The following is a 27,655-nucleotide window of genomic DNA, read 5'->3' as shown; positions in this document are numbered from 1 at the left end:
AAAAAGATAAAAGATGGAAAAGTTTACCATACCACAGCACAGAAACTCAAAATAACTGAGAATAAAATGTGAGTTAATTATTTCTTGTGAGAAGCCAGGTGTCACATCCAGCATAACATCTCTCCAATCACAGCTGTAGATGTACACAGAGCACCTACGAGAGCTTCAATCACCTCACTTTCATGGACAAGAAAATCCTTGAAGAATTGTACCAAATCTGAGAATAGCACCAAACCTTCCCGTTTCATCTTAATTAGCACTGCAGTAGAAAGGTTTCAGCTAAGCAACAGCTAATCACATACCAAGAAAGTATAAAGACATATTGCTCCATCCCCAAGACAGAAAAAACACAGCAACCAATAGCCACTGCACGGTGCTTGCACAAATCACATGGAAGTGACTGTTACTACACGCACAGCGAAGGCGAGCCCACGCATTGTTTCTTTCTTATATCTTGCAGGAATATTTTCTTGCTATGGCAGAAATATTTTCCCTTCAAGTCCAGTTTCATCTTGAAGATTAACGACCTTGCCCATGAAGCGTATGCATCTCTCAGCACACTGCACCTGAGGCCAAGAAGCCACTGATCACTGCCAGGTACCTACACAGAGCTGACAAGCTGAGAAACTTTTATTATTTAATGTTGTCCAAAATGCACCGTCCAAAATTTGAGAACTGCTACTTTAGAGGAAGTTTAACAAAAGCAGGCTCAGCTCAGCGTCACACAGCAGCTTAACCTGCGGGACTTGGGGCATTCTACATTATTCCCTACAGACAGGCTAATTAAATGAAATGATTAAGGCAATTATTCAGCGTCAGAGAACACCTATTACCAGAGATTTACTATATTGCTCATTCTTAAGAGAGACAAAAATATTACCTCCTGGCTAGAGCCAAGTTCCTTTCTCTCACCTAGGCCAATAAACCTGCAGCAACAGGAAGGCTGCATGATTAGTGTTCTGAAGCAGAAACTTCAAAAGTTCATGGAGAATGGGTAAAGACACCAATGACAGTGTCAAATATTGCACTTATCCTCAGAAAAGACCAAAAAAACATAATCTAGGGAACTCCAGGCAAGCATGACTCACTTTGGTCCCTGGAAAAATTGTTTATCATGTCCTTCTGAAACACATTTCTGAGCAAATGAAGTCTGTGATGAAGAAAGCCAATATGGATTTAGCAAAAATAAATCACGTCTGATCAACTTCAGTGCCTTCTGTGATGGCTGCATTTGTGTGAAGTGGGGAGAGCAGTGGATGTCATTTACCTCAGCGTTGGAAGGCTTTTGACACAGTCTCCCACAACATGCTGGTATCCAGGTTCAGAAACTGCAGTGCTGAACTGTGAATGGATTTAAAAACATCCTGGTGGAGAGCTCAGAGGGCAGAGGTTAATGGGTTATGCTTTATCTGGGGGTCAGCGACAAATGGAGCACTTCACAGACCTAACCCAAGACTTGTCCTAACCTATCAGTGACCTGGAGGAGGTAAGGGACTGCTTGCTTCAGTTTGCAGGTGACAACAAACAGGTATCACAGCCAATATGCTTCAGGGCAGGTCTGCCATTCACAGAGAGCTGGACAGGGTGAGGAACAGGCTGCCAGGAAGGTTGTGGTATTTAACAAGAATTAGCATCACTTACGGCACCTGGGAAGGAAGAAACTGTGGCAAATGGAGGGGACAGACCAGCTGCTGAGAAGAACTGCAGAAAAGGGTCTAGGTGTCAAGGCAGATGCAAGCTGAGTGTGAACCAGCAGCGTGCCTGGCTAGCAGAGACTCTGGCAAACATCCTGGCTGTATGAAGAGAAACAAAGCCAGCCAGGGGAAGGAAGTGAATATCCTCCTTTACTTGGTATTTGGTAGATCACATCTGAAACACTGTGTCAGCTAAGACATCATCAAGACAGCCGGGGGCTAGAAGACCTGCCAGGTGAGGAAAGGCTGCGAGAACTGTGCTGCTCAGCTCGGAGAAGAGATGGCCTCAGTGGGAGCTCAGCGTGGTGCTCCAGGAACTCACCACAAAGACAGAACGATGTCCTTCAGTGGCTCTGGTGGGAAGACAAGAGGCAATGGTCATGCTTTGAAGCAGGAGAGGGTCAAACCGCATGAAAGGAACAAACTCCCCCCCATGAGGCAGCTGAGCAGAGGGGCACGCTGCCCAGAAAGGTTATGCAGTCCCCATCCTAGGAAGATTTTCAACACCTAACTGGCTAAGCCCTGATCAACCTCGTCTGACCTCAGGGTTGACCCTGCCTTGTGCAGCAGGTTGGCCTACAATCCTCCTCAGGCACATTCAGGCCTGATTTGTGTTGTACTTCTGTAATTAAGCAGTCATTCAGAAGTATGCTTTCCATGAAAGAAGGAGGCAGAGATGGCATCGCTTACAGAACAATTCATGTGGATGACCTGTGAAGACGTGCTCAGAAAAGCTGCTCTAACATTCAGTCTTCAAACACCCTTAACTGCCTCCTGAAAGAAGTCCTCTTACTTTTCTTTCATCATGTCCCAAAAACCAAACGAGAGAGTACTAGTCTGAATTAGCGGAGGACATCTCATACTCTTCATAAGAAAAGCAAAACCATCGGACCAACAAGCATTAAGCCACGCTATGAATCCAACCAAATAGATCATTAATTCCAGAAAAAAAGAAAAAAAAAAAAGAAAAGCACAGTTCTGGTAACCTTGTAACTGGAGCCAAACCACAGAGAGTGAATATTCATCAGGAACAGTTTTTCCAAACTAATTACTGGAAACGCCCCTAAAATGACAGATCAGAAAGCTAAGATATGTTACTCCACATATACAGCAAAATGCCATGCTGGTAGAACGGTTACAAAATGAATTTATAAGACCTACAGAAACAAGGAAAAAGCACAAAATAGGGATTGGGCTAGCAGCTGAAACAAAGATAGAAGTTTTCATTTGAGAACGTTGCCATTATAACTCCCCAAGTACGGGGATTTTCACTACAAGTCATCAGCTATTATGGTTCCATGATTTCAGGGAACCAAACCCCTGGGCTGACACAAAGAAAGTTCAGTTCTTTGCGTTCCAATACATCAGTGACAGCTAGAAAAGAAGAACATCTAAATATCAGCCTTAACTCTAGTGTTGAATATTTCCAGCCAGTAGTGAGGAAAAGGGTATTAATTGCATAGTGAGAGGATCTGTAAGTGAACCGCAAACGTACTTACTTAGATCCTAATCAGGACCCTTGAGAATGTCTGAAACTATCTAGTGAAAACTGAAACTGCAGAAACTAAAGGGAAAAAAACAGAGAGCTGTCAATTTAGTATATTACCAGACAGCTATGCAATTCATGCTCTGAAGTGACAGATAAACCTGTTTAACAGTTGAATTTGAGAAATCCTAGATAAAAAGCGTTACTGCTTTTTCATTTTTTAAATCCTGCTAGGATCTGTATTTTTTTTCCTAACAATGAAGTATAGTTATTTCCTGAAAGAGTACAGTACCATATACATAACATAGTGATACCATCTGTTTCTTACACTGTTCTCTGAGGCTAGACTGATCAATCATCAAACCAAGCAGCACTAGCCATTTGTTGTTGGATGGAAGCTCAAAATGTGAAAACTGCAGTATAAGCTGAACATGTACAGCTCACACCTAGGTAGTAACAGAAGAAAAACACCTTAATACCTTAAAGCAGTATCTGGATACTACCTCTAATATTACTAACGTGCTATAGAAGTGTTACTCTAAAAAGCCAGATCTGCTTTGAGCCTCGGACAAACTAACGTTAGAACTGATCAGCTCAGAGTTTAGCAGTCTTCTATTTAAACACAAAAAAAATTCTTAAGTTTCATTATCAACACAGGTAAATGAAGTCCTGCAGATCTGCATAGTATGCATTCATGAATTTATAAATTAAGCAAATAAGAGATTCTGAAGTGTGAACTTGCCTAATTATAACCTCATTAGTGTTGTTCAATTCTACCACCATGATGGAGACAGGTCCTTCTGATGGAATGAGTAGAGGAGGAACAGTTACTTTTTCTGGATACCACTCCTTGGATTCTTCATACTGGTGTTCAGCTGTGGCCTTCACATTGTCGGGTGTCTGGACCTTCTCTGTGACATTCAGATTCTCATCGGTGCATCTTTGGGGTTTTACGTAGAGGATAGCCTTTTTGGGGGCATTAGATACATAATTAACAACGCATATATCTGAGAGCAACTCCAGGTTATTTAGAATGCCTTCTGGAAATTTTGCTTGGTAAGTGTCTTGGTACAATTTGGGAAGTGCATTAGCCCAGAGACCACTGGAATACTTCTTCAGGATATTAACAACTTTTTGCTTGAAGTCACTACTAAGTGAGGCAGAATCAGACTCCATACTTGGTTTTAACAACGGGTCCACTTTTGAAGTGACATTCTGAGATGCCTTTTCTTGCTCTGTATCACTTTTCACAGGTGGCGATATTCCCTTAGCAGGATAAAGAAGCCCATCTATCTGATCACCTGTGCATACTTTCTCCACCTTGGAAAACAAAAAGCAGAATTAACAATCAGTTGCATCTCTAAAGTCTTAATCATTTTAACGATTACATTTTTGTAACATGCATTTCATACAGAGTTTGAGGCAGACACCCACAAGGAACTAAACTTGAGCTGATTACTACACAGAAGTCATTTCTTGTAATGCTTCCTGATTTTGGGGGAATACCAAGCAAATATGACATCAGGACAGTGCAAATATGAAAGCTGTGCATTACAACCAGCAGTTGGTTTTCCAAATAAACTTATCTCCTTTCTCCTCGAAGAAACAAAAGACACACACTCCACAAAACTTAAGTCTTCGGCACATTAACCTCCCCCAAAACTCTTCCACACAGAGAAGCATATTATAAACAGATGTTTCCATCACAGTTCTCCAACTGAAAGGGAATTCAATTGCATACTTAAGAAACAAGAGAACACCTGTCAGGCAGTGTCACAAAACCAGCCTGCTATTGCACTCAGGGAATGCTATTTTCTTTAAAGAAGTTCTGAAATTAAGGAAAAAAATCTGAATCATATTAAATTTAAGGAAATCGATTAGGCAATTTTAAACCATGTCCATAACTTCCCTCTACACTCAGATGTTTTGCCAGTCCATATGTCTCTACTTTTTGACAGTTTCAATAGTGAGCATCCCACAAAGTCTGAAGTCACAACCATGAAAGCAGCACCACTTGAGAACTGCAGAAACAAATTCACAATAAGAATTAAATTTCCTAAAGCTACAGTTTCAACTCAGATCAATCTCACTGTGGGTTAGCAGGGATACCTATGTAGAACTGAGGTAACAAAAGCTATCAGTGCCTATATGTTGGTCCTGAAACCTGACCATGTCCTACAATATAGATTTTTTTTTCCCTTAAGTTTTACATAACTCCACTTTGATGTTTCTTCCTCAGAAGAAAATAACTTACATCAGTTTCCTGGGTAGACATTATGCCAAAGCCCTTTTCAGAGAAAGATCAGTGAAGAACAAATTGAATAGTTAGATTACTTGCTATTACTCAGGCCCAGCATTTCCCTTCAGGATAGTGGTATCTATGCCCATCAGAACTTTATAAACCTTGCTAAAAATCATTCTTTGCTGTTGTGTTAGCTACTTATAAGCAGAACAAGAAGATTTAAAGCACTATTTTACACAAGAACAGTATGTCTCTTTATCAAGACAGTATTAATGAGACAAGAACATTTAGTTACAATGCATTGAACAGCTGTTAAAAATGGCCATTACTGTGTCAAGAACCACATATTTTCTCCTACACACAGCTATTCACACATTCCAAATTGCCACATGCCCCACATTGTTTAGAGTCTTAAGTCGTTGTTTAGCCATTAAGGGCTACTACATATCCTGGCTGCAGCTAGGATCATGTTCATTTTTTTCACAGTAGCTGGTATGGCGCTGTGTTTTGGACTTAGAGTGAGAACAACGCTGACAACACACAGATGTTTTGGTTGTTGCAGAGCAGTGCTTGCACAGAGCCAAGGACCTTTCAGCTTCTCATGCTGCCCCACCAGTGAGGAGGCTGGGGATGCACCAGGAGCTGGGAGGGGACACAGCCAGGGCAGCTGGCCCAAATGGTGAAGAGTATGCATCTACTATAGGCTACCAACATACAAAAATTATACAAAGGACTTCATCAGTGAGACAGTGGAACTTGCATTGAAGTTCATAAGGATCTCTGCTGGTTAGCTAGATACAAGAAGTTACAAAATGTGCCCTGCCATACCAACTAGAAGGTCAAAATACCTTTACAGTGACACCTGCAGTATCAGGAGGAACCTGTACATGGCTCACTATCTTCCAATAAGGGAAAAAGTCTGTGTTGTCAGGAGGTCCCTAGCCCAACCTCCTGCTCAAAGCAGGGCTGACACCAAAGGCAAATCAAATTGTTCACAACAGCCTTGCTCAATTTTGAAAATTCTGAAAGGTTCAAGGACGGAGATTCCTGTGGTGTTGCACCACTCACATGGTAAAGAATTTATTTATTTATTTTTACCATGGACAAACAGATTTTTTCTTTTTGCAATCCTGATTCTTGCCCTTTCATTAAGCACCTCTGAGTTAGTTTTCTCCATATAACACCTTTAGACAGTGGAAGACTAATTAGATATCCCCTTCACTTTCTTTCCTCCAGGCTCTGCTAAACTGCATGAGATCATCAGCTCTGCAAGAGAAAAACCTTGGCTGTTCTAGAACCTAGTATCACTGAGGAGCCTGTCCTTTGACCTGGATTTAAATCTGAAGCTTTTTTTTTTTTTAATTTCAAAAATATAGATCTCAGGAAAAAAATGTAACCACTACAGTTTAAGCTGAAACTACATCAGAGAGATACAGAGGTCAGGGCCTCAAAAGCAGTATCTCAAAAACTGAATATGAGTTATAGGCTACAATACTCATGACATCTTGGTGGAAGTCATAATGCAGTTAAAATTAGAGTTAAAACTAGAGTTTAAGTTAAAATTAAGAGTTTAAAACCAGAAGATGCTTATCTGGCTGTTATTGTTGACTTTATGGTGGGGGGGAAAAAAAAACAAAAAAACAAAATTAGTACAATGCCCTAATCTGGAAGGCTGTTGTTACCTGACCCAGGAATGTCACAGGAAAGTAAAGAGACAGATTTTAAGTACAGAATGTGTAAAAATAAGCTCTTAGGTCTACATCTCCAATCTTCACTTTTTATTATCTGCAAGTAGTTGATATAAAGACGCTTATCCCTGAATGAATCAAGACAGATTATACATGTATGACCTGAAGATACAATACAGTTAAGTTGAAATGGGATCTTGCATTAAAAAGAGTCTCTGAAGAAGTCCACAGGCCTTTTTATTCCTAATGACGTTAAGCTAGAGAAAGACTGCAGGCAATGAAGTAATCTCAACTCACTTTAAATTCCCTTAGCAATTATAAGGCCTCTTCAACAAGCACAGCATTTTATCCATACACAGATGAAGCTTCTCCCTACAGAAGGTGTTATTCCACAACATAATTTAACAACAAGTACAAGCACAGGTGCTGGCAAGACCTCTGAGGACAGGTATCCCACAGCTTCTCTTCCAGAGTATGAATACTTGTAAGCAAACGCTCACTGCACCTCATACTGCTGAAAGCTATCAGAGACCAGATGTCTCATCCGTTTTCCACTCTACCTTTTAGTCCACTGATCTAATTTATACATCAACCCCACCCGGTGAACAAGACAGCAACTGTGCCAAGAGCCTTTCTAAAATCAAAGGAAACATCATGCACTGCTCTTACGAGCTCGTGTCCTAGGAGAAAGCAACTGGACTGAGATGTATTTGTACCCTCTGGCATGAGGAATCTTATTGTGCCCCTAGAACCTCAGCCAAAGAAAGGAGCTTGGTTTAAAACAGCAACAGAAGCAAAAAAACAAGCACAAACAACTAACAAATCTTTGCAAGTGTAGCACTCCATCTACGCTTTGCCTACAAAATGTACTCAAGAGACCAAAGTATAATGAATAGCCTAGAAAAAAGAATCAAAGCACACTGCCTTGGCAAGTAACGGCATTCTAGGCACAGAGGACTTTAGGATACCCTAAGTGGCCATGTACAAGACTGAGGAATTTGCTTAAAGGACCAGCCAAGGAAACTTTCAGTTCCAGAAAGTACTTGGCATTACCAGGACAACGATCTGTTCAAGAAGGCTAAAGTTTACCTTTAGGCACTGCTGTCTCTTGGCTAGCTGTTTAACTAGTGCTGCAACAGAGGTGAACACATTTTAGCTGACAGGACTATTAAACTTCACATGCTGAAGACTGGCAGCAGACTAAAGAGAGAAGATCCTTACCGACCTTTAAGCCTCTTAGCTCCAATAATAGGTCTGAGGTCCTCCAGGCGTTGAAGCTCTCTCTTGAGGAGAGTGTAGATAGATGCTGACTGAGCCAACAGTTTAGAGGCAGGAAAATGCTCCTATTTCAATAAGATGTTTCCACATACTTCAGTATAACTTAGCCCAGGTGGACATCATTGGGCTAACATTTCTTGCTCAAAAACTAATATTCAAGAAAAAACAGACTCTGCCAGTCATTACTATGGCCAAGAGACCTTGAAGGATGCACACCACTGTGGAAGCCTGTAACTATAAGCAAAAAGCTTCACTCGTGAGCAACTCCTCAAATCAGCCACCTTTCTTTATCACAAATATCTCAACGTGGTACGCAGCAGAGCTTACAGCTTTACCTGCAAGGTCCATCCTATTAATACAGCTGGCAGGCCTGCTTTGCAGGCACACCATGCCTGCTGTTGCTTCTCTGTTAGAGAGTACAAGAGAGTGCCAACAGCTGTCAGAACGCATTATCAAGGACAACAGAGGCTGAATCATGCTACAAAGAGGAAAAACATGTTTGTCCTAGGGCTGAGAAACAGAGGAAGATCTTAAAAATTAAAATCTGGAGTCCAAAATAATAAAGCTTCAAATAAAAAAAAAAGATTCCAGGCTAAATACTGACACTGCAACTGAGAAAGCCAAGTAGAATGGAAAAGAAGAATAAGTCAATTCCTTTTCATATACACATACAGAGTGATGAAGGCAGACAAACTCTTGTATGTATTGCTAGGAAAAAAGCTTTGTACAAGCATGCTTGATGATGTGCAACTAAATCACTATGCTCATATATATATAAAATCAAAAGAAAATCCATTTTGCTGTGCCAGAATGACCAAGATAAGGCTGAGTCTCGTCTAAATGCTGTGCACAATGACGATGAAAAAGCAGCTACTCTGGCAAGCTCCCTAGATAGGATACCTTCCAGGAAGGAAGTGGAGAAAACACCTTGAAATGAGTTTCTAGTAAGAAAGTGTCACTCAATGACATTTTCAAGCCTCTATTCACAATTAGCACATGCAGCTATTTTCTGTGATTCTTCTGCAAGGCAGGGCAATGAAATGCACAGTAGAGAGTAGTGTTCAATAGCAGATGCAGAGCATCTTCACTTTGTGGTGAACAGGAAAAGCCTGGCTCCATTATTCTTGGTATAAAACAGGTCCTCAAAATCGCTCTAAAACACACTTATCAGAACCATCACACTGATTCAAACAAAATAACTCATTGCAGTCCCAGAAGGGGACTCTGGACGGCATCTGTTCCAACCCCCTGGCTCAAGCAGGGCCACCAAAAGCAGGTTGCCCGGGACCACATCCACGTGGCTTTTGAAGATCTCCAAGGAGGGAAGCTCCAAAGCTCCTCTGGGCAACCTGTGCTAGTGCTCAGGCACCCTCACAGTTCAGAAGTGTTTCCTGATGTACAAAGTAAACCTTTGCACGTTTCAGTTTGTGACTACTGCCTCTTGTCCTGTCAGTGGCCACCACTGGAAAGAGACTCACTCCAACTTCTTTGCACCCTCCCTTCAGGTATTTATATAATAAATAAGATCACCCCTGAACCATCTCTCTTTTCTAGGCTATACCATCCCAGCTCTCTCAGCCCTTTCTCATAGGAAAGATGTTCCAGTCCCTTCATCTTTGTGGCTCTTTGACTCTCTGTTCATGCCTCTTTTATACTTGGAAGCCCAGAACTGTGCTGGATAGATGCAACCAGGAGTCAACATACAAATGTCCAAGTGGAAACCAATAACAAGGTTCTTAGGAAAGAGCACAGAGTAGAGGACAATTGTAATGACACCTCTTCCTCCCACTTTAAATATCCCATGGTTCAAGGGCTATTGATTAGTGACAGTTTCTTTGGAATAAAGTAGTTCATGGCTACTTGAGGCCAGGGATTATCCTGTGAATGTATTTGGTTGCTTTTGAACCCAAGATGATCACTCCCCATTCGCCTTCTCTAGGTCTCTTACTATTCTATAGCCTGTGTTTCCATCTTTCCTTACCTAAATCAATTAACTTAATTGTTGTTCATACAGCAGCCACCACTTATCTTAACCCTGGTCATCCTTCTGAATCACCCCTTCATTCTGCTTTATCTCTCAGGAAGTGTTTGAGTATTTTCTGGGTGGAGTCTGGAGAAGCACATCTGATTTTGACCTGTAATCGCACAACGTATTTGCCCAGTGGCACAGTGTTTGTTCTTTGGTTCTCTATTGCTTTTTATGTGCTTCCCTTCACTTGCATTTTTTTCTGAACAAAAATTTCATGAAGTTACCATAAAAAACAAGATCACTTTTACCAAGTTTAACAGTCCACTCAGAACCCACGATTTTACGTGCAATAACAGAGTGCTTGCAGTAGGACTGCAGTTGCTGTAGTTAAGTTTCAGCTGCAATGTTACAGACCAGCTACCTGGTATTAGGGAGTTCTGCACTTCTTCAGAGAGCCAGGGTCTTTGTAACCTGGAACTGCCCTGCATCATCAACCAGCTCAGCATGTATTCGCATCCTTCACCAACACAACAGTCCTGACCAGCACACTTCCAGCTGCAGCCCTGTGAAACCCCAGAATGATTTCCTGACTTTCTGAAAAATTAACCGTTTCAGTTTTGTTAAGTTTACTATCTCAGAGTAGTTACACGTTCATGCAAGGACCTTTCCGATTGCCCTAAGACTGTGTAATTCTCTAAAAGCTTTTTTTTTTTTTAAAAAAAAAAACACATTGGAAATCCAACTAAATGTTTTGAGAAAAGATGTAGGAATTTCATCTTTCCTGACTCATCCCATCCTTGGTGACCTGCATAGAAGTTCAGATACTCGAGGAGAGCTGAGCAAGTGCAAGGAAAAAGTCTTTAAAACATACATGCTGCTCAGTAAGGAGGTTTATAAGGAGACTGCAAAAGATACCACAAAACATGCAGACAGTACCAAAAGTAAATTATTACCTTTTGATCATTTGTGACTTCCAAAAAACAATGAACTTGTTTGTTTACACGACTGCATCCCTCTCACTCCCATACCTCTGCTGTAGTGTTCTCTCTCCCTCAGAGGTTCAGCTGCCTGCATCCCAAGGATTCAAGGCTAAGCCCAAACACAGCAGAGCTACACAACTTTGGCTCAGAGTTCTAAAAAAAAATTTGTTAAGTTGTGAGAAAGACTTGTGAAAAAAAATCTGTAGAAAGGTAAGAAATGACACAGGGATAGGATCACTGAAATGAGTATCATTAACAGCTCAGAGATGCATGAAAAAGTAACCTGACAAATGGAAAGGTGTAAGATTCTGAAAGAAAAAATGAAGGCATGAGTCAGATGGATCCACCACAGCAGTAGTCTTGCTGGCGATGGAAGCAGACAATTCAGCAACACTGAGGAACTGAATGACAGAGTTGTTGAAACACACCTCTGTCCTCCTGACCGAGGTCTGTCTGGCCAGCAGAGACCTTCTGTTATCATGTAAGGATGATCAGCCTATTTATTCTCAGCCTAATTGTTCATAGATCATAGCCAAACTTCAGTGAGATTATAGCCACTGAATAATTACTTTGTACTTTTGTGTCTAGCTGTGCAAAATGAGATACTACAAGCAGGATGCTCAAGCAAACTAACCCAAAGAAGGGAGGTAGCAGACCAATGGATAACAGTCACCAACAGATGTAGTAGGTCCTCTTGACTGAAAGTTGAAGTCTGAAAGCAAGGCCATCCACCTGTAAATCACAGCAATTTCTGGAGGCTTCAGCGCACTGGATAGGAAACTTTTCCAGTACTCTTGGTTGTAACCTAAACATGAAGAAGATCATTTCCCTGGAAGGAAAGTATGAAATTCCTTCTTTCTTGAGAAAAAATTAAGGATGTGAATTATTAAGAAGTGACACTGTCCAGGGCAGAGACCTCAAACAGTTAGTCTGGTGATACTGAAGAGTAATACAAGGCTCACTAAGCTACTACTGATCAGATGACATTCAGTAAGAGTGTGTGTTGTCTATCTAAGATGCTGAGAGAAACACCAGGCATTTTTCCTGTTCCGAGGCTGGCAGACACACGCATTGTTAACTACCAAAAGATGCAGAAGTAATTCAGAAATTAGTCATGAAATCTTCTTTATTGATGCCCAGAGAGGTTGTGGAGTCTTCTTCCCTGAAGCTATTCAAAAGCTGCCTGAAAAGAATCCTGGGTAATGTGCTTTAGCAGACCCTGTTTAAACAGGAAGGCAGGACTAGAGGATTTCCAGAAGTCCCTTTCAATATCAACCATTCTGTGATTCTGTGACTCTGCCCTATGGCATTTCAAAGGATCTACACTGTTGTACACCTGCAGGCCACTTGTTTGAACCAGAAATAAATACTGTTTAAGACATGCATGGTAGCCTTCATACAAGGCAGCCTGGGTAGCAGTTCAAACTTTTCCATGCCAGAGCCATGAGCGTTCTTTACACAAGTCAATAGAGTATTCGAGTCAGACCCTACAGGCTCATTAACAGTCCTCTACAATAAGACTGACTGTGCCAAGGCAACTTGATAGCTCTGATTGCTGTGGTACTGTGCTTGCTGTGTTAGAATATTTCCACAGATTTAATGACCACTTATTTACACTAAAATGAATGTATTTATTTGCCAGAAAAAAAAGAGGCCCAACAGATAACAAGCAAATGGAAAGCAGATACAGATAGAAGATCCTGCATGAACACTAACATTTGTCTGGAATATCATCCAAGAAAAAGACAAGACTAAAATTTGCTGCATGAATTAAGCAACTAAATCAGAACAGCCTGCTGTACGGGTAACATAGGAGCTGATCATCAGCCATCAAAACAAATTGGTGCTGTTTGTGTAAATTACTGCTGTCTGTAATAAGATGCAACAAATGCATTTTATGTATGTGTTAGAACAACATGTGCTAATAGCATGCAAATGCTGCTATTCCTGAAGAGCAAGCATTTATCAGTGAAACTTATTTAACGTTTATGATAGAATACTTAGCAATATGGAATGAAAATCACTTCAGGCAGACACAGGTTCTCACTACTTTAAAAGCCTTCTGGTGTCTTGGTTTGACAGATGTTGAAGTTCACTGATACAACTGGCCTTTTAAAGTAAAGCTAAGCAAAGCCTTGGTGCAAAGAAGGCATTAAACACTAAATGGAACAGCGCAGAGAAGGGACAAAAGCACAGCGACTGAAGATCCTTAACCCAGTGATGATGGCACTAGGCAGACCTGTAAGCGTAGGCTCAGCCTGATGCCTGTTCCTAATACAAAGGATGAAGATGCCCCTGATGAGCAGGAGATAACTGACATCAGTGGAGGGCAGGAAGGAGGAGAGCTGTAACCCTTTCCCTCAACATTATCACTTAACTTTCAACTAATTGCATCATAAGCCTAACTTACACAATAAAAATCATATAATCTTGACTTCAGATGTGGGAAATACCTACTAAAAAGTCCAAAGGACGATAAAAACTACAGATAGACCTAAGACTGTTCTGAAGAATTTTCTGGTAGCTCGAAGATTTAGAAGGGGAAAAGAAGGCCCTGCAATGTGGAAAAGCAAAGGGTGAAAATAAAAAATGAAAAATGCAAAGGAGAAAAATAAAAAACACTGCATGGTAGGGAAGTGTCATTAGCTATTATTTGGGTTGTTAGTGTTACAGCTGGTGTCAAAGGTGCGAAGGTGGAAACTCAGCAACACTGAGCACTTGCGCCAGGAGGCCACAAAGGCTGACCTTTCTTCTCCAAAACAATGTCAGACCAGTAAGGAATGACTTTTTGGATGTTGTTCCAAAGACACTCTTTTTATAAAAACACAACAGCTACATATCTTGAAAGAAAATGCAAGGCTACCTAAAATAACGTTTGGCAAATAAGCAGTGAAATCTGACATCTTCCACAAAAATGATATTCAATACTTACTGTGCAGATATGAGGCCAATGCTCAAGCTGACTGAGCACTGCTGTGCTGAGCTCATCCCAGTACATTTCCTGGTAGATCTGTGCCATCTTCGATACCCAAATACCATTTCTGTACTTGTTCAAGATCTCCTTAATGCGGTTTTGGACTTCATTAATATTAGGGGCAGAACGACCAGAGGCAGCAGTACGTGTTTCCACAATGGATGTATTTAAGTTATCTGTTAAATAAAAACACAGCCATGAAGTGAATGGCCTTATCAGCAGAGACAGATGCCCACCCACTTACTTAAAATTAAATATGGAAGCTCCCAGCATAATACTAACTCTAAAATGCTGCACGCTTGTACAACACAACTGTTTCAAGTTACTTGCTGTTGGAAAGTCCCATGGAAGCCTCAGACATCTAGTAACTAATTGGTCTGGAGCTATTTTCTCAATCACTATCGTCATTTTCTTAAGAAGGTGCTAAATGCTTTTTCAGAAAGGATCCTGGAAGATGATACAGAACCTTTATCCACACTGCTCAGAGGCAGTGCTGAGGCAGTATCCCAAGACAGACTGAGGACAGTTTGTTTTTGTGTACAAACACAACAAAGATGCCGCAAAATATTGAATATGTTTCTAAATTCAGTGATACACAAAATAGACCAAAGATTCACCTTTTATTCTAAGATTTGTCACAAGCAAGAGTCTGAATCCATCACCCAGTCCTTCTATGCTACTTCATGCAAGGAACCCCTCCAGCCAAGCTGGGAACAGCAGCTGTCTATCTACTCTGGGTGGTTTTCCTACACTGTGTGTAGGAGAAAGGCAGTCATTATCCCAGCTGGAGGTTCACATCACTGGCTTGAGTGCTCCCTCGTCTCTACCCCATTTCCCCCTTGGAGGGGAAGCATTCACTACGAGACCTGCAGCTTCACAAATCAGCCTGGCAGGTCCCAAAGAAAGCAACCATCGTTTGCCAAGCCTGACCCCCACACAGCCACTGGGAAACAGGCAGGCAGAAGGACATTTTCTGGAAGGACAGCCAGGTTAGTGTGCCAGGATTTCTGTGGCTGTTTCCTTCTGAAAACCAAGATTTCACCCTCCTCTATTATATCCATACCCTAGCAGTGAAGTTAAGCATAGTCCTCCAGTTTCCAAGCTACTCACTCACACTATGTGATTGGCTTTTACATTTACTACAAGGACTTTCCTAGAAGACAGAAACAAAGAGACAGACAAGTAAGCTCATGTTCCCTCAGCACCATGAAGTCAAAGTGAGGGTGTTCACTCACAGGACTTCATACCTTACCCATAACTGTCTTCATTCAAAAGAAGTACTGAAATGGAAAAAAAAAAAACTTGCTTGTTAGGCAAACTTACCATTTGAATCGACAGAAGATTTTCTGGACAAGTGAACTTGCAGCTCCTTTTGAAATCGTGGTGGGACAGTCAGTCTCTTGTCAGACCTAAAATTGAAAATAGAATTGCTTCAAATCATTCTCCTGGCTCTGGAGAGCATTCTGTTTGCTCACACGACCTATACATTAAATAATATGTAGTCCACAAACTTCTTGCTGGCCCTATGCACAAGAGCAAACTCACATTGTCCTAACATGGAAGACAGCTTGATTAGCAATGGCAAGGCAAATCAACGTGTGGTTTTTCTAGCTTGCCTTACTACCCTGACCACTGGGAGGAACAAAACACACGGCAAGACAGAATTAGGACAAAGAGAGCGTCCAGGCCCAGCAACACAGATGGCAATCTTGACATTTGACACGCTTAGCCTCATGATTTGGTCTTTCTTCTGGCTGGTGTCTCAGTCTTGCTGCTGAACAGGACTGCACTCACCTTTTTGGTTGCCATGTCAGTCTCCTGAAAGCATTAGGCTTCAGAAGTCAGCAGCACACCTAAAATACATGGGAACTCAATGCTGCTTCTACGCTGCTCAACACATTCCTCTCTGGAGAGGTCTCTGACATAAAGGATACCAGCAGCATACTCGCAGGTGTTCTTCTGATCTCCCCCAGCCAGCAGCAGCTTATGCTGGGAGCACATTCAGTGTAACAAGCTCCTGACTGCAGAGAGGCCACACCAGCACTTACACTGCAAGCAAGACGGGGTAAGAGTTGGAGAAAAGAGCTCAAGGGCCAGGACGAAGCCCTTCCCAAAGACATGCATGCTAGGAAGAACAGCAGTGCAGCAATCAGGGTGGAAAACACACCAGTGCAGCCCATCACACAAGCGTGACAAGTTGCTGTGAACCCCAAACCACAGCAACCACCGCACATGCACTGAGCTGGCTCTGCAGATGGTCTCTGCCCACAGGGCCAGCGAGGAGACAGGCCACCTCCGGAGTCCTGGGGTAGCTCTGGAGGAAACCACCAGCCACACAGACACCAGCAGAGATTCTCCCAGCTTCATCTGGGCTGTCTAAAGGCAGGGCAGGGTCAAGTGTTATGCTGAAGTCAGTAACTACAGCAAGAGGAAGCCACGACTAGCACATTATTAAGGTGCCTTCACACTGACCATTAATTAGAGCAGAACCACTAATCAGAAAGAGGCTTCCTGCATCCACACCCCTTCTAGGCAGTATCTTCAAGATCTAGCTAGAAGAAGTATCCCTCGCTTTTCTGATATCCTCATGAAGTGACAAAACTGCTCCGTCATCAGCTGTGGGTTGTATCTTTGACCAAAAATAGCACTTCTGTACTGGCACCAGTCCCACAGCATTAGTGGTCAGGAGAGCTACCGTTCAGTGCTGTCATCCCCAAAAGCCAGAGAGGAGAGAGCAGCAGTACTGAGCAGCAGATGAACTGCAACCACATTTGTGAAACTCAAGTGGGATGAGACTTGGAAGCGCAAAGGTAAAGGTCACCCACACCAAACCCAGACAGACACTCACACACAGCTCCCGTGGCATACACGGAGAGACTTCCACCCTCTGGACACATCACAGGAGCACCTTTATCTCCCGGGCACAGCTCACACCCCCTGTCACAGTGGCAGCAGTCTCTGCTTAGGTGCCTCGTGACTGGTCATGCAGACCCTAAAAGCCAGGATCCCTTTCTCCTGCAAATACCTCTCCATACATGCATTGATGCTTTATAGTCACGGGGGCAACGTGCTTGTCACCAGCATGCAGACACAGACAACACAACGGCCTGCAAGGCTTCATGCTCCCAGCAAGAGGCCTCCCAACCACACCACGGAGAGAAGACAGCAGCAGCCAGGCTCTTCTCAGATGAATGCTCGGCCAGCCATGCAGCATTGCCACGTGCCCGTGCACAGCCCACAGCCTGCTCCTTCAGGCAGGCACGCTGCTCCCCGCCTGCCACCTTACCTCGGCCGGGCCCACGCCGTCGAGCTCAGCACTGTCCAAAGGCCAGAGAACAATCCCAGGAGAGGGGCCAGGCAGCAAACGCTGCCTGCTGGTCCAAGCACGGGGGTCACCAAGCATCTCCACCTGCTTTCATCTCTGCCACCGCTTTCCAACACTTCGGTGACCCCCGTGGTTTGCTTTACAAGCAAAGTCTTCCTCCTTTGGGCTTGTGGGGCCACAGCAGCATGCGCAGGGCTACGCTGGCATGAGCTGACTGCTGATAGAAAGGCAGCCTCCCTGAGCCCTCAGCAGCATCTGCAGGGAGGCCTGGGAGCACAGCTGCAAACAACCTGCTGCCACTGCAGCTGCCTTCAGCATCTCTCCCTCATGTGTGATAGGATATGGAGGAGAAACTGCTGGATTCCCTGCACCCAAGACCAAGCTGCAGCAAGATCCAGAAGCTACGGTCATGAAAACCCCCAGCAAAACACCAGAGAGCACTGGAGAGGTGGGAGACTGACTTGGGAGCCACAAGAGATCTGCCGTCTGCTGCCTCACTGCAGGGCTTGGCTACAAGGCGCTGAAGAGCCTGCTCAGAGCCAAGGTTTCTGGGTGTGCTGGTCACTCCTCTGCTCGCTTGCAAACTGGCTGGAGGCCAGCACCTCCTGGCTCCAAGCAGCTTTCCTCCCTCCCGCAATCCCCAAAGCCCACACAAGCAAACACAGCAGGTCCGGAGGCACAAACATCCCCAGCAGCAAGGACATCAGATGTGGATCTTGCTGCTCCTGCTTCAGGCTGGAAGAATTAATCCAGTCACGTGGGCCACAACACAGCCTTATGCTAAAACAGTGTATGATCCTCTCCTCCAGAAACACAACCTCTAGCAGGTGCCCATGCAAAGAGGCCAGCACTTGGGCTCTTTCCAACAGCTAAAGGTGTCTTCTCCACAGCTACCTGGGCCAAAGCACATTTTCACTGCAGTTTCACCTCCTGAGCAGGGTAGGGACAGATGCTAGAAATGAAAGGAGAACACAAGATGTTCCCTGAAAGGAGCAGAGGGGAACCTGCAGAGAGGAACATAAACGGAGCACGCAGTGTGTCAGAACAGGGCTGTAATCCACCTAGCTCCACTTCAAGCACTGCAAATCTCCGAGCTCCACAAAAATGCTTCTGTAGCCTTCCAAAGACCCACCGGGGCCGAAGCCTAACAGCCTGTGCCATGTCACAGTGGGATTAGGTCTCGCTCTGCCCTGGGCTGCTGACTGTCCCCAGGGCCTGCGGGGGATTAGTGGCACAATCGGGGCCACAATGGGGATGGCAAACGCTGCCCTGCACAGTCAGCGAGCAGCGCACAAAGAGAAATGATGGCCCAGCAGCTCCCTAAGCCGCCTGCACCGTGGATGCTGGCAGGGAGTGCCAGCCCAGCAGAACGGCTCCTCCGGCTCACGGGGTGCCCCAGCTCACCCAGGCTGCTTCCAGAAAGGACACTCAGGTCACCTTTCCCCCTCCGCAGCACCCACCCACATGCCCACAGGCCTCCAGCCCGGATTCCTGAAGCACACCGGGGACATGGCAGCACCCACGGACCCGCCACGCGCTGCTGTGCCTCTCCCAGGCACGCACACTGACCTGCTGACCACAGTGACGTGCCTCTGCATCGGGATCTCCTTGGGCGGGCCGCTCCCAGCGGCTGGAGGCACAGCAGAGCGGGCGCTCTCCATGGTGGGCTTCACCACGCCGCACGCCACCCCTCTGCCCCGCGGCACGCGGGGAACCGGCTTCTTGCCGCCTTCTTCGGGCACGCTCAGGGACTGGGGCTGTCGCAGCATCCCTTTGGGCTTCCCTGGAGAGTTTGCAGATGCAGCTGTCAGCAATGCTCTCCCCTACCCAGCCCAAACAGCCAGTAGCTCCCTGATGCACCTCAGGGAAAATGATTTCTGCTTCAGCAGCTGCACGACCCCTTGAGAAAGGCAGGCCTTTCGCAGCAGCCCGGGGCTTACCTACAAGCACAACCGGAGACGTGTTCTTCAGCCTCATCTGGCAGTTCACTTGCCGACCCATCTTCTTCTTGGAACTCCTCTGCCGGGCCACCAGCTGAGCGATCTGCACGGTCTCGGGGCAAGCAACAGCATGGCAAGTCATCTGTGTGGGACAGGAAGGGGACGGGGGTGGGAACAGTCACCGAGGCCCAAGCTCATTCTCAGGCAGCAGAAGGGCTTACAGCAAGTCTGTATTTCACAGAATCACAGAATTTCTAGGTTGGAAGAGACCTCAAGATCATCGGGTCCAACCTCTGACCTAACGCTGACAGTCCCCACTAAACCATATCCCTCAGCTCTACATCTAAACGTCTTTTAAAGACCTCCAGGGATGGTGACTCCACCACTTCCCTGGGCAGCCTGTTCCAATGTCTAACAACCCTCGCAGTAAAAAAGTTCTTCCTAACATCCAACCTAAACCTTCCCTGGCGCAACTTAAGCCCATTCCCCCTCCAGCAGACACTTTGGCAAAGGACTCAGCCTCCCTCTGCTGCCACAGCATCTCAGAGACCAACGGGGCAGGCAGCCGAGGCTCTCCATCCCTTCCCTCCTCAGGTTGGGCCCAGCCTGGGACGAGCCCAGTTTGCATCCCACTTGCTGAGCTCCCCCTGGCTGGGGACACATCCATCTGCTCTCCGCTCATCAGTCACCTGGAGACTCTGCTCCCTCACCTAGGTTGTTCACCAGCACATCACACAGCACTGCCACGCTGTGAACACGCAGAGCAGGTCACCCTGTTACAGAAGGACACCAGGCTGCCCAGGTGAGGCTTCCCTTCACAAACCCACACTGACTACACCCACGTGTCTTCCTCCACATTTTCTCCAGTCATCCTTTTCCCTGATATGAGCCCGTAGTAATGTTTCATCTTGCTCTGCACGTCCTCCACCAGATTCAGCTCCATGCTGGCTGCAGCTTTTCTTAACTGCATCCCTGCACAGGCAGCATCCCTGTATTCCTTCCATCCCAAACAATTCTGTCCCTGCCTCTTAGTTTCCCTTTAAAGGCAGAGTTCGGTCTAGAGCTCCCTGCTGACCCAGGCGTGCCTCCTGCAAGGTTTATTTGATACCCTGTTTGTCAGGACGAGCTGTTGTTGGTCCAACAGGATGAGCTGTTGTTGTTTTTTTTTTTTTTCCCCTCCTCCAGTTCCAGCTCTCCTTAGCTGAAACGGTTTGAGAGCAGGAGGTTTCCAGTACCGCTGTACTACGCAATATTCCTAAACCGAAACTGAAAGATGAAACTGGACTCCAGCATGCGATGCACACCCCCCTCACAGCAAGCCTTAACAGACTGCCTGATTAACCCGCTGTGTTTACATTAACAGCTGGTCTCTGTGGTTTTCTGGTAAGCCTTTGAGCATTTTAAGTCTGCAAGTTGTCAGCTTCTACCCGTTTTATCACTTTACAATGACTTCAGGGGCACGGCTTTACTGTGAGATCACTAACTCTATGCTACAGAGTGGCTTTTCCTGACAATTCAGCCCAAAGCCTTCACAACAGAAAGAACAAATTCTGCCTGTGAAGAGTAGGCATGGCCATTGTAAACTATGGGCTCCCTGGGGAGCACGTGAAAGAACCTGCAAAACTAAGCAGCTCGTCAGATCCCTTCACAGAGACATGTTCAAAAGAGTGCAACAGAGCCCTCTTGTCAGAATCTTATTTGGTCTGGAGGGAATAACTTGTCTCCGCTGCTTGGGCAGGAAGGACACCTGACAGACAGAAGCACTCACTTGTCTTTAAAGCAGCTCAGAGGCAGCCTGTTCCCTTTGAATTTGTTCACACTTTGCTACTGCTTTTACTAGACTCACTCACAGCCACCACAACAGGTCTCTGTCACCCCAGTGAGACCACAGCCCTGCTGATGTGCGCAGACCTCAGACTGCCCCTGTGCATGCCCCACAGGCTGTCTGCAGGAGTGTGCAGGCACTTGGGAGAGGTGCTCAGTTGTGCTCATTTCCTAAAAAGAAAAAATCCTCACAATCCTAACAGGCACTTCCTTGTTCACGTGGATGCACAACTGTCAGCCCTGATTGTCAGCGACTCTTCTGTTTCATTCACTTCACACATTTGTCTTGTGGCTTGGTCCTCCATTCCCTCATGTGACTGCTGGTCATCCTCACCCTTCCTCCATCACTCCTGGTTTAAAAAGGTACACAACTGAGGGCAAGAAGTCCTCCCCCTTCACAAAAGACGCCCAGAACAAGGCAGTTCCCAGCCCCTGCAAGTACACAACCACCCTCTGCTCAGTGCCTGCCCTGGTCTCATTCTGAAGAGCAAACACAGGCGAGTCATAAAGCAACAACGTGTGGTTCAGTCTTCATGAGCAACTTCTGCCTCCTGTGTTTTCAGAGCGCTTCCTTTTAGTTGCTCCAGTCATTACCAGCACACCAACACCAAAGTGAGCCCTACTGAACTACCTCAAGAGTCCTGTTCTGTTTCTTCCTCTTTTTCTACCTCGTGCAGCTACATTTCAATCTCTCCTCACAGCTGCCCCAGGGAAGGCACCGCCTCTAGCATTGCCCTAGTGTCCACAAGGCTCTCAGCACACACATCGCATTACAGGATAAGCAAGGCTGTCAAGGGAAAGGGAGGATAACAGATTACACCCTGCAAGGCCGAAGTTAGAAACAGATGGCTATTAGCCCAAGCCACCATGAGGAAGCATTAAGTTGCAGCACCACAAACCATCCCAGAGGTATTTGCATTCATGTTATTGGCATAGCTGCAGCCAATGCAGACCTGGAGCAAGCAAAAGAGAACCTCAGATTTGCTTACTGGTTCCAAAGGGGCAAATTCCGACAGTTGCAAAAAGGCAGCAAGGGATCCTCTTGCTTAAGAACAGGACTGCTTTTCCAGGCATCTGCTTGAAATCCGAAGAGTTCTGGGATGCCTCTCATCACACTCCTCACAGCTAACCAGGAGGACCTCACTCTGAGCTCCCAGATGCCACCCTGACCCAGCTGAGCTAGCATATGAACTTGGCCTTTATCACTGTCTCTCCAGACCTGGTGAGATCTTACAGCCATACTATTTTGTCAAACATCTGCTAGCTTGCTCTCCCCAAGCTGACACAGATTTCAGAAATGGCTCCAACCAGCAAGAGGCTTCAAACTCTCCTCTCTAACACATCATCTGCAGTCATACAGCTCATGGGTCAACCATCAAGAAGGGATGCAGAAAGGCACAGCATTGCCTTTCAACTCACAACCAGGAACTTTAGACTCGGACAAGGAGGCCTGTGGTTCTGGCAAGCTGCTTCCAAGCTGACAGGCAACACAGGCTATTGCAGCAAGGCTGAGAGATAAAGGAAAACTTCTACCACACTGATTTTCTCTGCTGAGCTCTGCTCCACCTCCTCCACAAAAACAAAGAAAAACAACAGTGGATCCAGGATATTTGCACTCACTGCTTGTCCCTCACAAACTTACTAAGCTGAGGCACATCTTAACACTTCACCTCTATGGGCTCTTCACAGACTTGTATGGCAAGTCTTCAAAGTCCTGCAGCACTGCAGTTCTTGACCAAAAAAAAGAGCACTAAGCCTCAAGCAAACACTGTCAGGCTTGTACACAATGGCACCTACAACAGTTTTGGTGTAGGAAAAAGGTGCCAGAACCACATCCTGAAAACATGCTCAAGACACAGGCACAAGAGTAAATGTTCTGTTCCCATGACAACCCGTTAATATCCCCCCAAAGGAAAAAAATGTTGAAACAGGGACCACAGCCCTATTGCCAGGCAAAGTATCTCTCCAGCCAGAACTCCTGCACAGGAGAAAAGTCCCCATCACCTTCTGCAAATAGTACTTTCTGATCCATATACAGACTCACGAAAGTAAGGGGCACCTGGTCTATGCCACAGATTCTACCTCTGATAGCATTAGTGTACCACACATTTTTCTCAAAAAAGAAAAAAATAATGACATAAGCAGAGGTAAAATTATGAACTCTGCACACTTTACAAACACAGATGCTGTTTCCAGCTTGCTGCACCTCTCATGTATGACGGATGCTTACCTCTCCCATTTTACTCCCTTCGATTCTGACTACTCCCGGGATGCTCTGCAGGTAGCCTTCCAGCGTGTTGTGCCCTAAGTGCCGGAAGGGAATCCACTCGCCAGTCAGCAGCTTGTATTCGCCCTGAAGTTCTGACAGGGGTATGCCATGCTTGTTGGAGTGAAGGACAGCTCGCAGCGTTTTCGCAACCAGGTCAGGCTCCTGCATCTTCGCCTATAACACCTCCACTACAAAAAGAGGAAAAAGAAGCATTTTAACAAACACCAGCTAACACCACAACTCGCTGTTCAGCCTCCCTCCAGGTGAGCGGTCACAAAATGGCTCGGTGACTTTGGAGATGTTGATGTATTTGTGGGGATGCTGGCAGGGTCCTGCAGGTGGATTGTGTAGTGGCACAGGGAGACGAGGGGCACAACAGAGCCCCAAAACAGCAGCCCCCAATCTCCCACAGCACACGGGACCCCGCCAGGTGTGGTGGGGCCAAGGGCTGATCACAGAGCCGCTGTGTGGCGCGGAACAAAATGGCAGCCCCCTCACGCAAAATGGCTGCTGGGACAAGGCGGCAGCCCCCCGCCACGGGTCGGGCTGCGACCAGGGCTCCCTCCTGGCCAGGGCGGGTGGCCCCGGTCTGAAGATGGGTGCTGGGGGAGCTCCCATCCCTCATCCGCTCCCAGATGTGGGTCCACCAGCTGCGGTTACAAAGCACCAGGGAGCTCCTTCTCCAACATGAGCCACTCCAGGCGCTCTCCACCAGGGTCAAAGCCCCTCATGCTCACCAACCCAGCCCATGCCTGGCCTCACCGTGATGCTGAGGGAGGAAGGTGCTTGGGCACGGTGCTTGGGCACGGCCGGTGAGCCCAACCCCAGTCAACGCCTGAGGGCAGGGCTGCACAGATTAAAGCAATTTGGTCCCTACCCAAGCCAGTGAGGATAAATTCTGGGCAAGGCGGATGATGTCCTTGGTCCTAAAAGACTAGTTGTGCAGTCGGCTGGTCCCCAGGACACTTCTCCCCGTTGTTTCCCTTTTTTGGGGGAAATCACACCAACTTGAAACGGAAGAGAAATCCCAATCCTCAGCATGTTTCAGGCGCTACAGTACGCATTTCAGTGCACACACAGATACTAACACTGTGCCTGGTTTGGTGCACCCCAAGCACACAATGGGGTGACTCTGAGCAAGAAAGCACAGCATTAAGCCCGACTCCGAGCAGCTTTACTTCATGCACACACAGCAGCTCACTAACCCAAGCTGGTGTCTCTGTTTTCCGTGTTCACATATGCTCATATTTACACACCCGTGGACCTACACAACACCACACGGGCGTACAGCATGGCGCGTGCACATGTGCCTACAGAAGCAGTGTAATCAGCTGCTGCAAATCAGCAGGTCACAGAAGTTTCGGTATCACTGGCTCAACAACACGCCTTTTCTCTTGCAGGGGGGCAGGCTGTCAGTGAAACCGCACAGAGAGACCAGCGTTTCTCCGGCAGCTTGTAAAACCTCACAGCACCTGGTAAATGGCTGCGGCTGCACTTAGCTCTGCTCGGGGGCAGGAGGGCACCCCGAGCAGGCACCCCAGCACCTTCTAATCTTGCAGAAACACCAGCGCTGTTGCATTTGCTCATTCTGGAGCTGCCTCTACCATAGAGGACTTCACAACGCTTCCAGCTCTGCTGCAGAGCACGGATTTAGAGCACCCAGGTGGCACCCAGGTCACACACACACTTACACACCTCCTGGGGGCACGGGGCTGCAGCCCCACGGTGCTCAGCCCCAACCCTGCGAGCCCCAGCTGCACGGCCACCCTTTGGGGAGGCAGAGGAGGCGCTGGTCACCTGCCAGCAGGGCGGACCGGGAAGTCCAGCTCTCCTGGGGACGCCACGGCCGGGACAAGTGCATGGGGCAGTGAAATGCCACCAACAACCTCCCTGGCTGCATGCTCAGACCGCGGTTTTGGTGCGTGCCACGTCCACCCGGGAGCATCAGCGAGCTTTTGGGGTCCTCCTCCTTCACCCCCTCGTTTTAACAACGCGTCCACATCCCTGTTTCCTTTCCCAGACCCCCCCTTCTCCTGCCCCAGCCCAGCCGCGCTCACCACGGCAGCGCCCGCTCGGGGCACACCGCGCGCCCCCCGCCGCGCCCTTACCGCCGCTCCCGCCGCCGCCACCGCCACCGCGGGGCCGGGCAGAGCCGGGCGGGGGCTGCCCGTAACGGGGCGGGGCAGGGGGCGGGGCCTGGCTTCACCTCCTCCTTCCGGGAGGGGCGGGAGTGAAGGCGACGCCCAATCGCTGCTCGAGGCGGATCAGCCCCCGCCCGCCCGCGGCCAACCAGCGCCCGCCCCCTCGCTGCGCCCTTCGGCGCGCCCCGCCCCCGTGAGGCGCGCGCGCGCGTTGCTCAGCTCTCTCCCCCCCCCTTCTCCTCCTCAGGGGAGAGGAGGCGCGGCCATCTTGGGGTGCCCCGCCCCGCCCGCTCCGCCTCAGCGCCCCTTGATCCCGGCGGCGGGGCCGTGCCCGACTGCCAAGCGTGGTTTAAGTTAATTCACTTAAACATCTCCATCTGTGAACGCTGTGAGAGTGGGGTGTCCCTCCTCACACTTGCCACCTGCCCAAAGCAAATAAAACCACCATCCTGGCCCCATAACCCCACATCCCGCCCACAGCAACACCCCCTCCTTATCCACAGTAGGGCAAGAGTTAATGGCTTCAGGTTGTGCCAGGTTTAGGTTGGATATCAGGACAACTTTCTTCACAGGAAGGGTTGTGAGGCATGGGAGCAGGCTGCCCAGGGACATGGTTGAGTCACCACCCCTAGAGGCATCCAAAAGAGATGTGGTGCTTAGGGATGTGGTTCAGTGGTAGACTTGGCACTGCTGGGTCAGCGGTTGGACTCGGTGCTCTTAGAGGTCTTTTCCAACCTAAACAACGCGGTGATCCTGTGGAGATGTGATCTGCTCCCGAGGACAGCATTAGAGGGGACATCAGGCCAAGCTTCGTGACGGCAAATCCGTGGAGGGCTGCCAAAGGCAAGCCAGAGGCTGGCCCCACAGAAGCAAGCCAGTGCCAACAGGAGCACACAACGGGGGCCGAGGATGAGATGCTGAACCTTGCTTGTGCTGTGTACTGCATGGGAGTGTGCGTGTAAAGGGCTGCCTGTAATGGCTGCCCAAGACTTGCTGACAGCTGCCTTCTGCCACCACCACAACAGCCTCTAGAGACTGCTTCCTGTCAGGCCTGTGTTCTCTGATGAGGCTTTTCTAGATACTTCACACGTGGGAAGTTTGATGTTTAATATGGAGTTTACTTATTTGAGGCTATTTGCATCTACAAGGGATTTTGATTTAGTACTGTGATATATGGAGTAATAATTCGTGTCAAGAAGATGGTTGATGTTAATAAAGAAGGGGGAGATATGGGAGTGTGGCCACGGGGGTTGACAAGCCCCATGGTTGATGATAACATCAGACTCTTAACGATGAGGCCATCAGAAATGTAAAGAGTTTAAATGTAAACAGTTTAGAGGGAACAAAGAAGGGTCATTCAGGAGACCATGCTGTCTGGGGTTGCTTGTTCTCCAGCCATTAAGGCATGGAAGTTGCTGGGGGGTTGCTGGTTGCTGGGCAAGGTTGTTGACCAATGAAAAGTTGTTTTGAAAAGGACTGCTGTGGGGAGAAGGGTGTAAGAGGGGAGCCTGTCCTCAAGATGAAAAGGCAACACGATATAATGAAGTTATGTCATCAGTAAGGAGTAGAAAAAATGAATGAATAGGGACAGGCTGGCAGAACAGAGACCAGGACAGGAACAGGCACATGGATTACCTCATGAAGATAGGTTCGGCCAAACTCAGCAAACTGCCCAAAGAAGCTCGTCCAGAAAGTCGCTGGAAATGGTCGCACCGGAGCTGGAGAGAAGCTCAAGCTGAGAGAAGCGGAGCCGCGCAAACAACTACCCCTCGCTGGTCAGCAGTTGTGTGTTAGGGGGAATCGTACGTCCTTAGGAACAAAGACTGTCCTGGTAACCTTACAGCT

At 46.9% G+C, this 27,655-nt stretch overlaps 1 protein-coding gene across 3 annotated transcripts in view; it reads right to left on the bottom strand.

Moving 5' to 3' along the window:
* The window catches only part of TDRD7 (tudor domain containing 7), a 38,137-nt gene extending 12,223 nt beyond the window's left edge, over nucleotides 1-25,914 (bottom strand). For 2 of the 3 annotated variants that reach the window (XM_038170816.2, XM_038170817.2), the window contains exons 1-7: nucleotides 25,778-25,914; nucleotides 23,631-23,857; nucleotides 19,577-19,718; nucleotides 19,206-19,419; nucleotides 15,635-15,720; nucleotides 14,270-14,487; nucleotides 3,923-4,500 (exon numbers count right to left, since the gene is read on the bottom strand). In XM_038170816.2, the coding sequence (XP_038026744.1) occupies nucleotides 3,923-4,500; nucleotides 14,270-14,487; nucleotides 15,635-15,720; nucleotides 19,206-19,419; nucleotides 19,577-19,718; nucleotides 23,631-23,837 (1,445 nt within the window). In that variant the 5' untranslated portion in view covers nucleotides 23,838-23,857; nucleotides 25,778-25,914. Of the gene's footprint in view, nucleotides 1-3,922; nucleotides 4,501-14,269; nucleotides 14,488-15,634; nucleotides 15,721-19,205; nucleotides 19,420-19,576; nucleotides 19,719-23,630; nucleotides 23,858-25,726 lie in introns of all 3 variants that reach the window. The other variant, XM_027446339.3, reaches the window with a different exon arrangement.
* Between the last annotated feature and the right edge of the window lie 1,741 nt (nucleotides 25,915-27,655).

Source organism: Anas platyrhynchos, chromosome Z, assembly GCF_047663525.1.
Source record: "Anas platyrhynchos isolate ZD024472 breed Pekin duck chromosome Z, IASCAAS_PekinDuck_T2T, whole genome shotgun sequence".
NCBI classification, from domain to species: domain Eukaryota; kingdom Metazoa; phylum Chordata; class Aves; order Anseriformes; family Anatidae; genus Anas; species Anas platyrhynchos.
The sequence above is the reverse complement of the archived record's forward strand: the minus strand, read 5'-3'. Positions and strand labels throughout refer to the sequence as shown.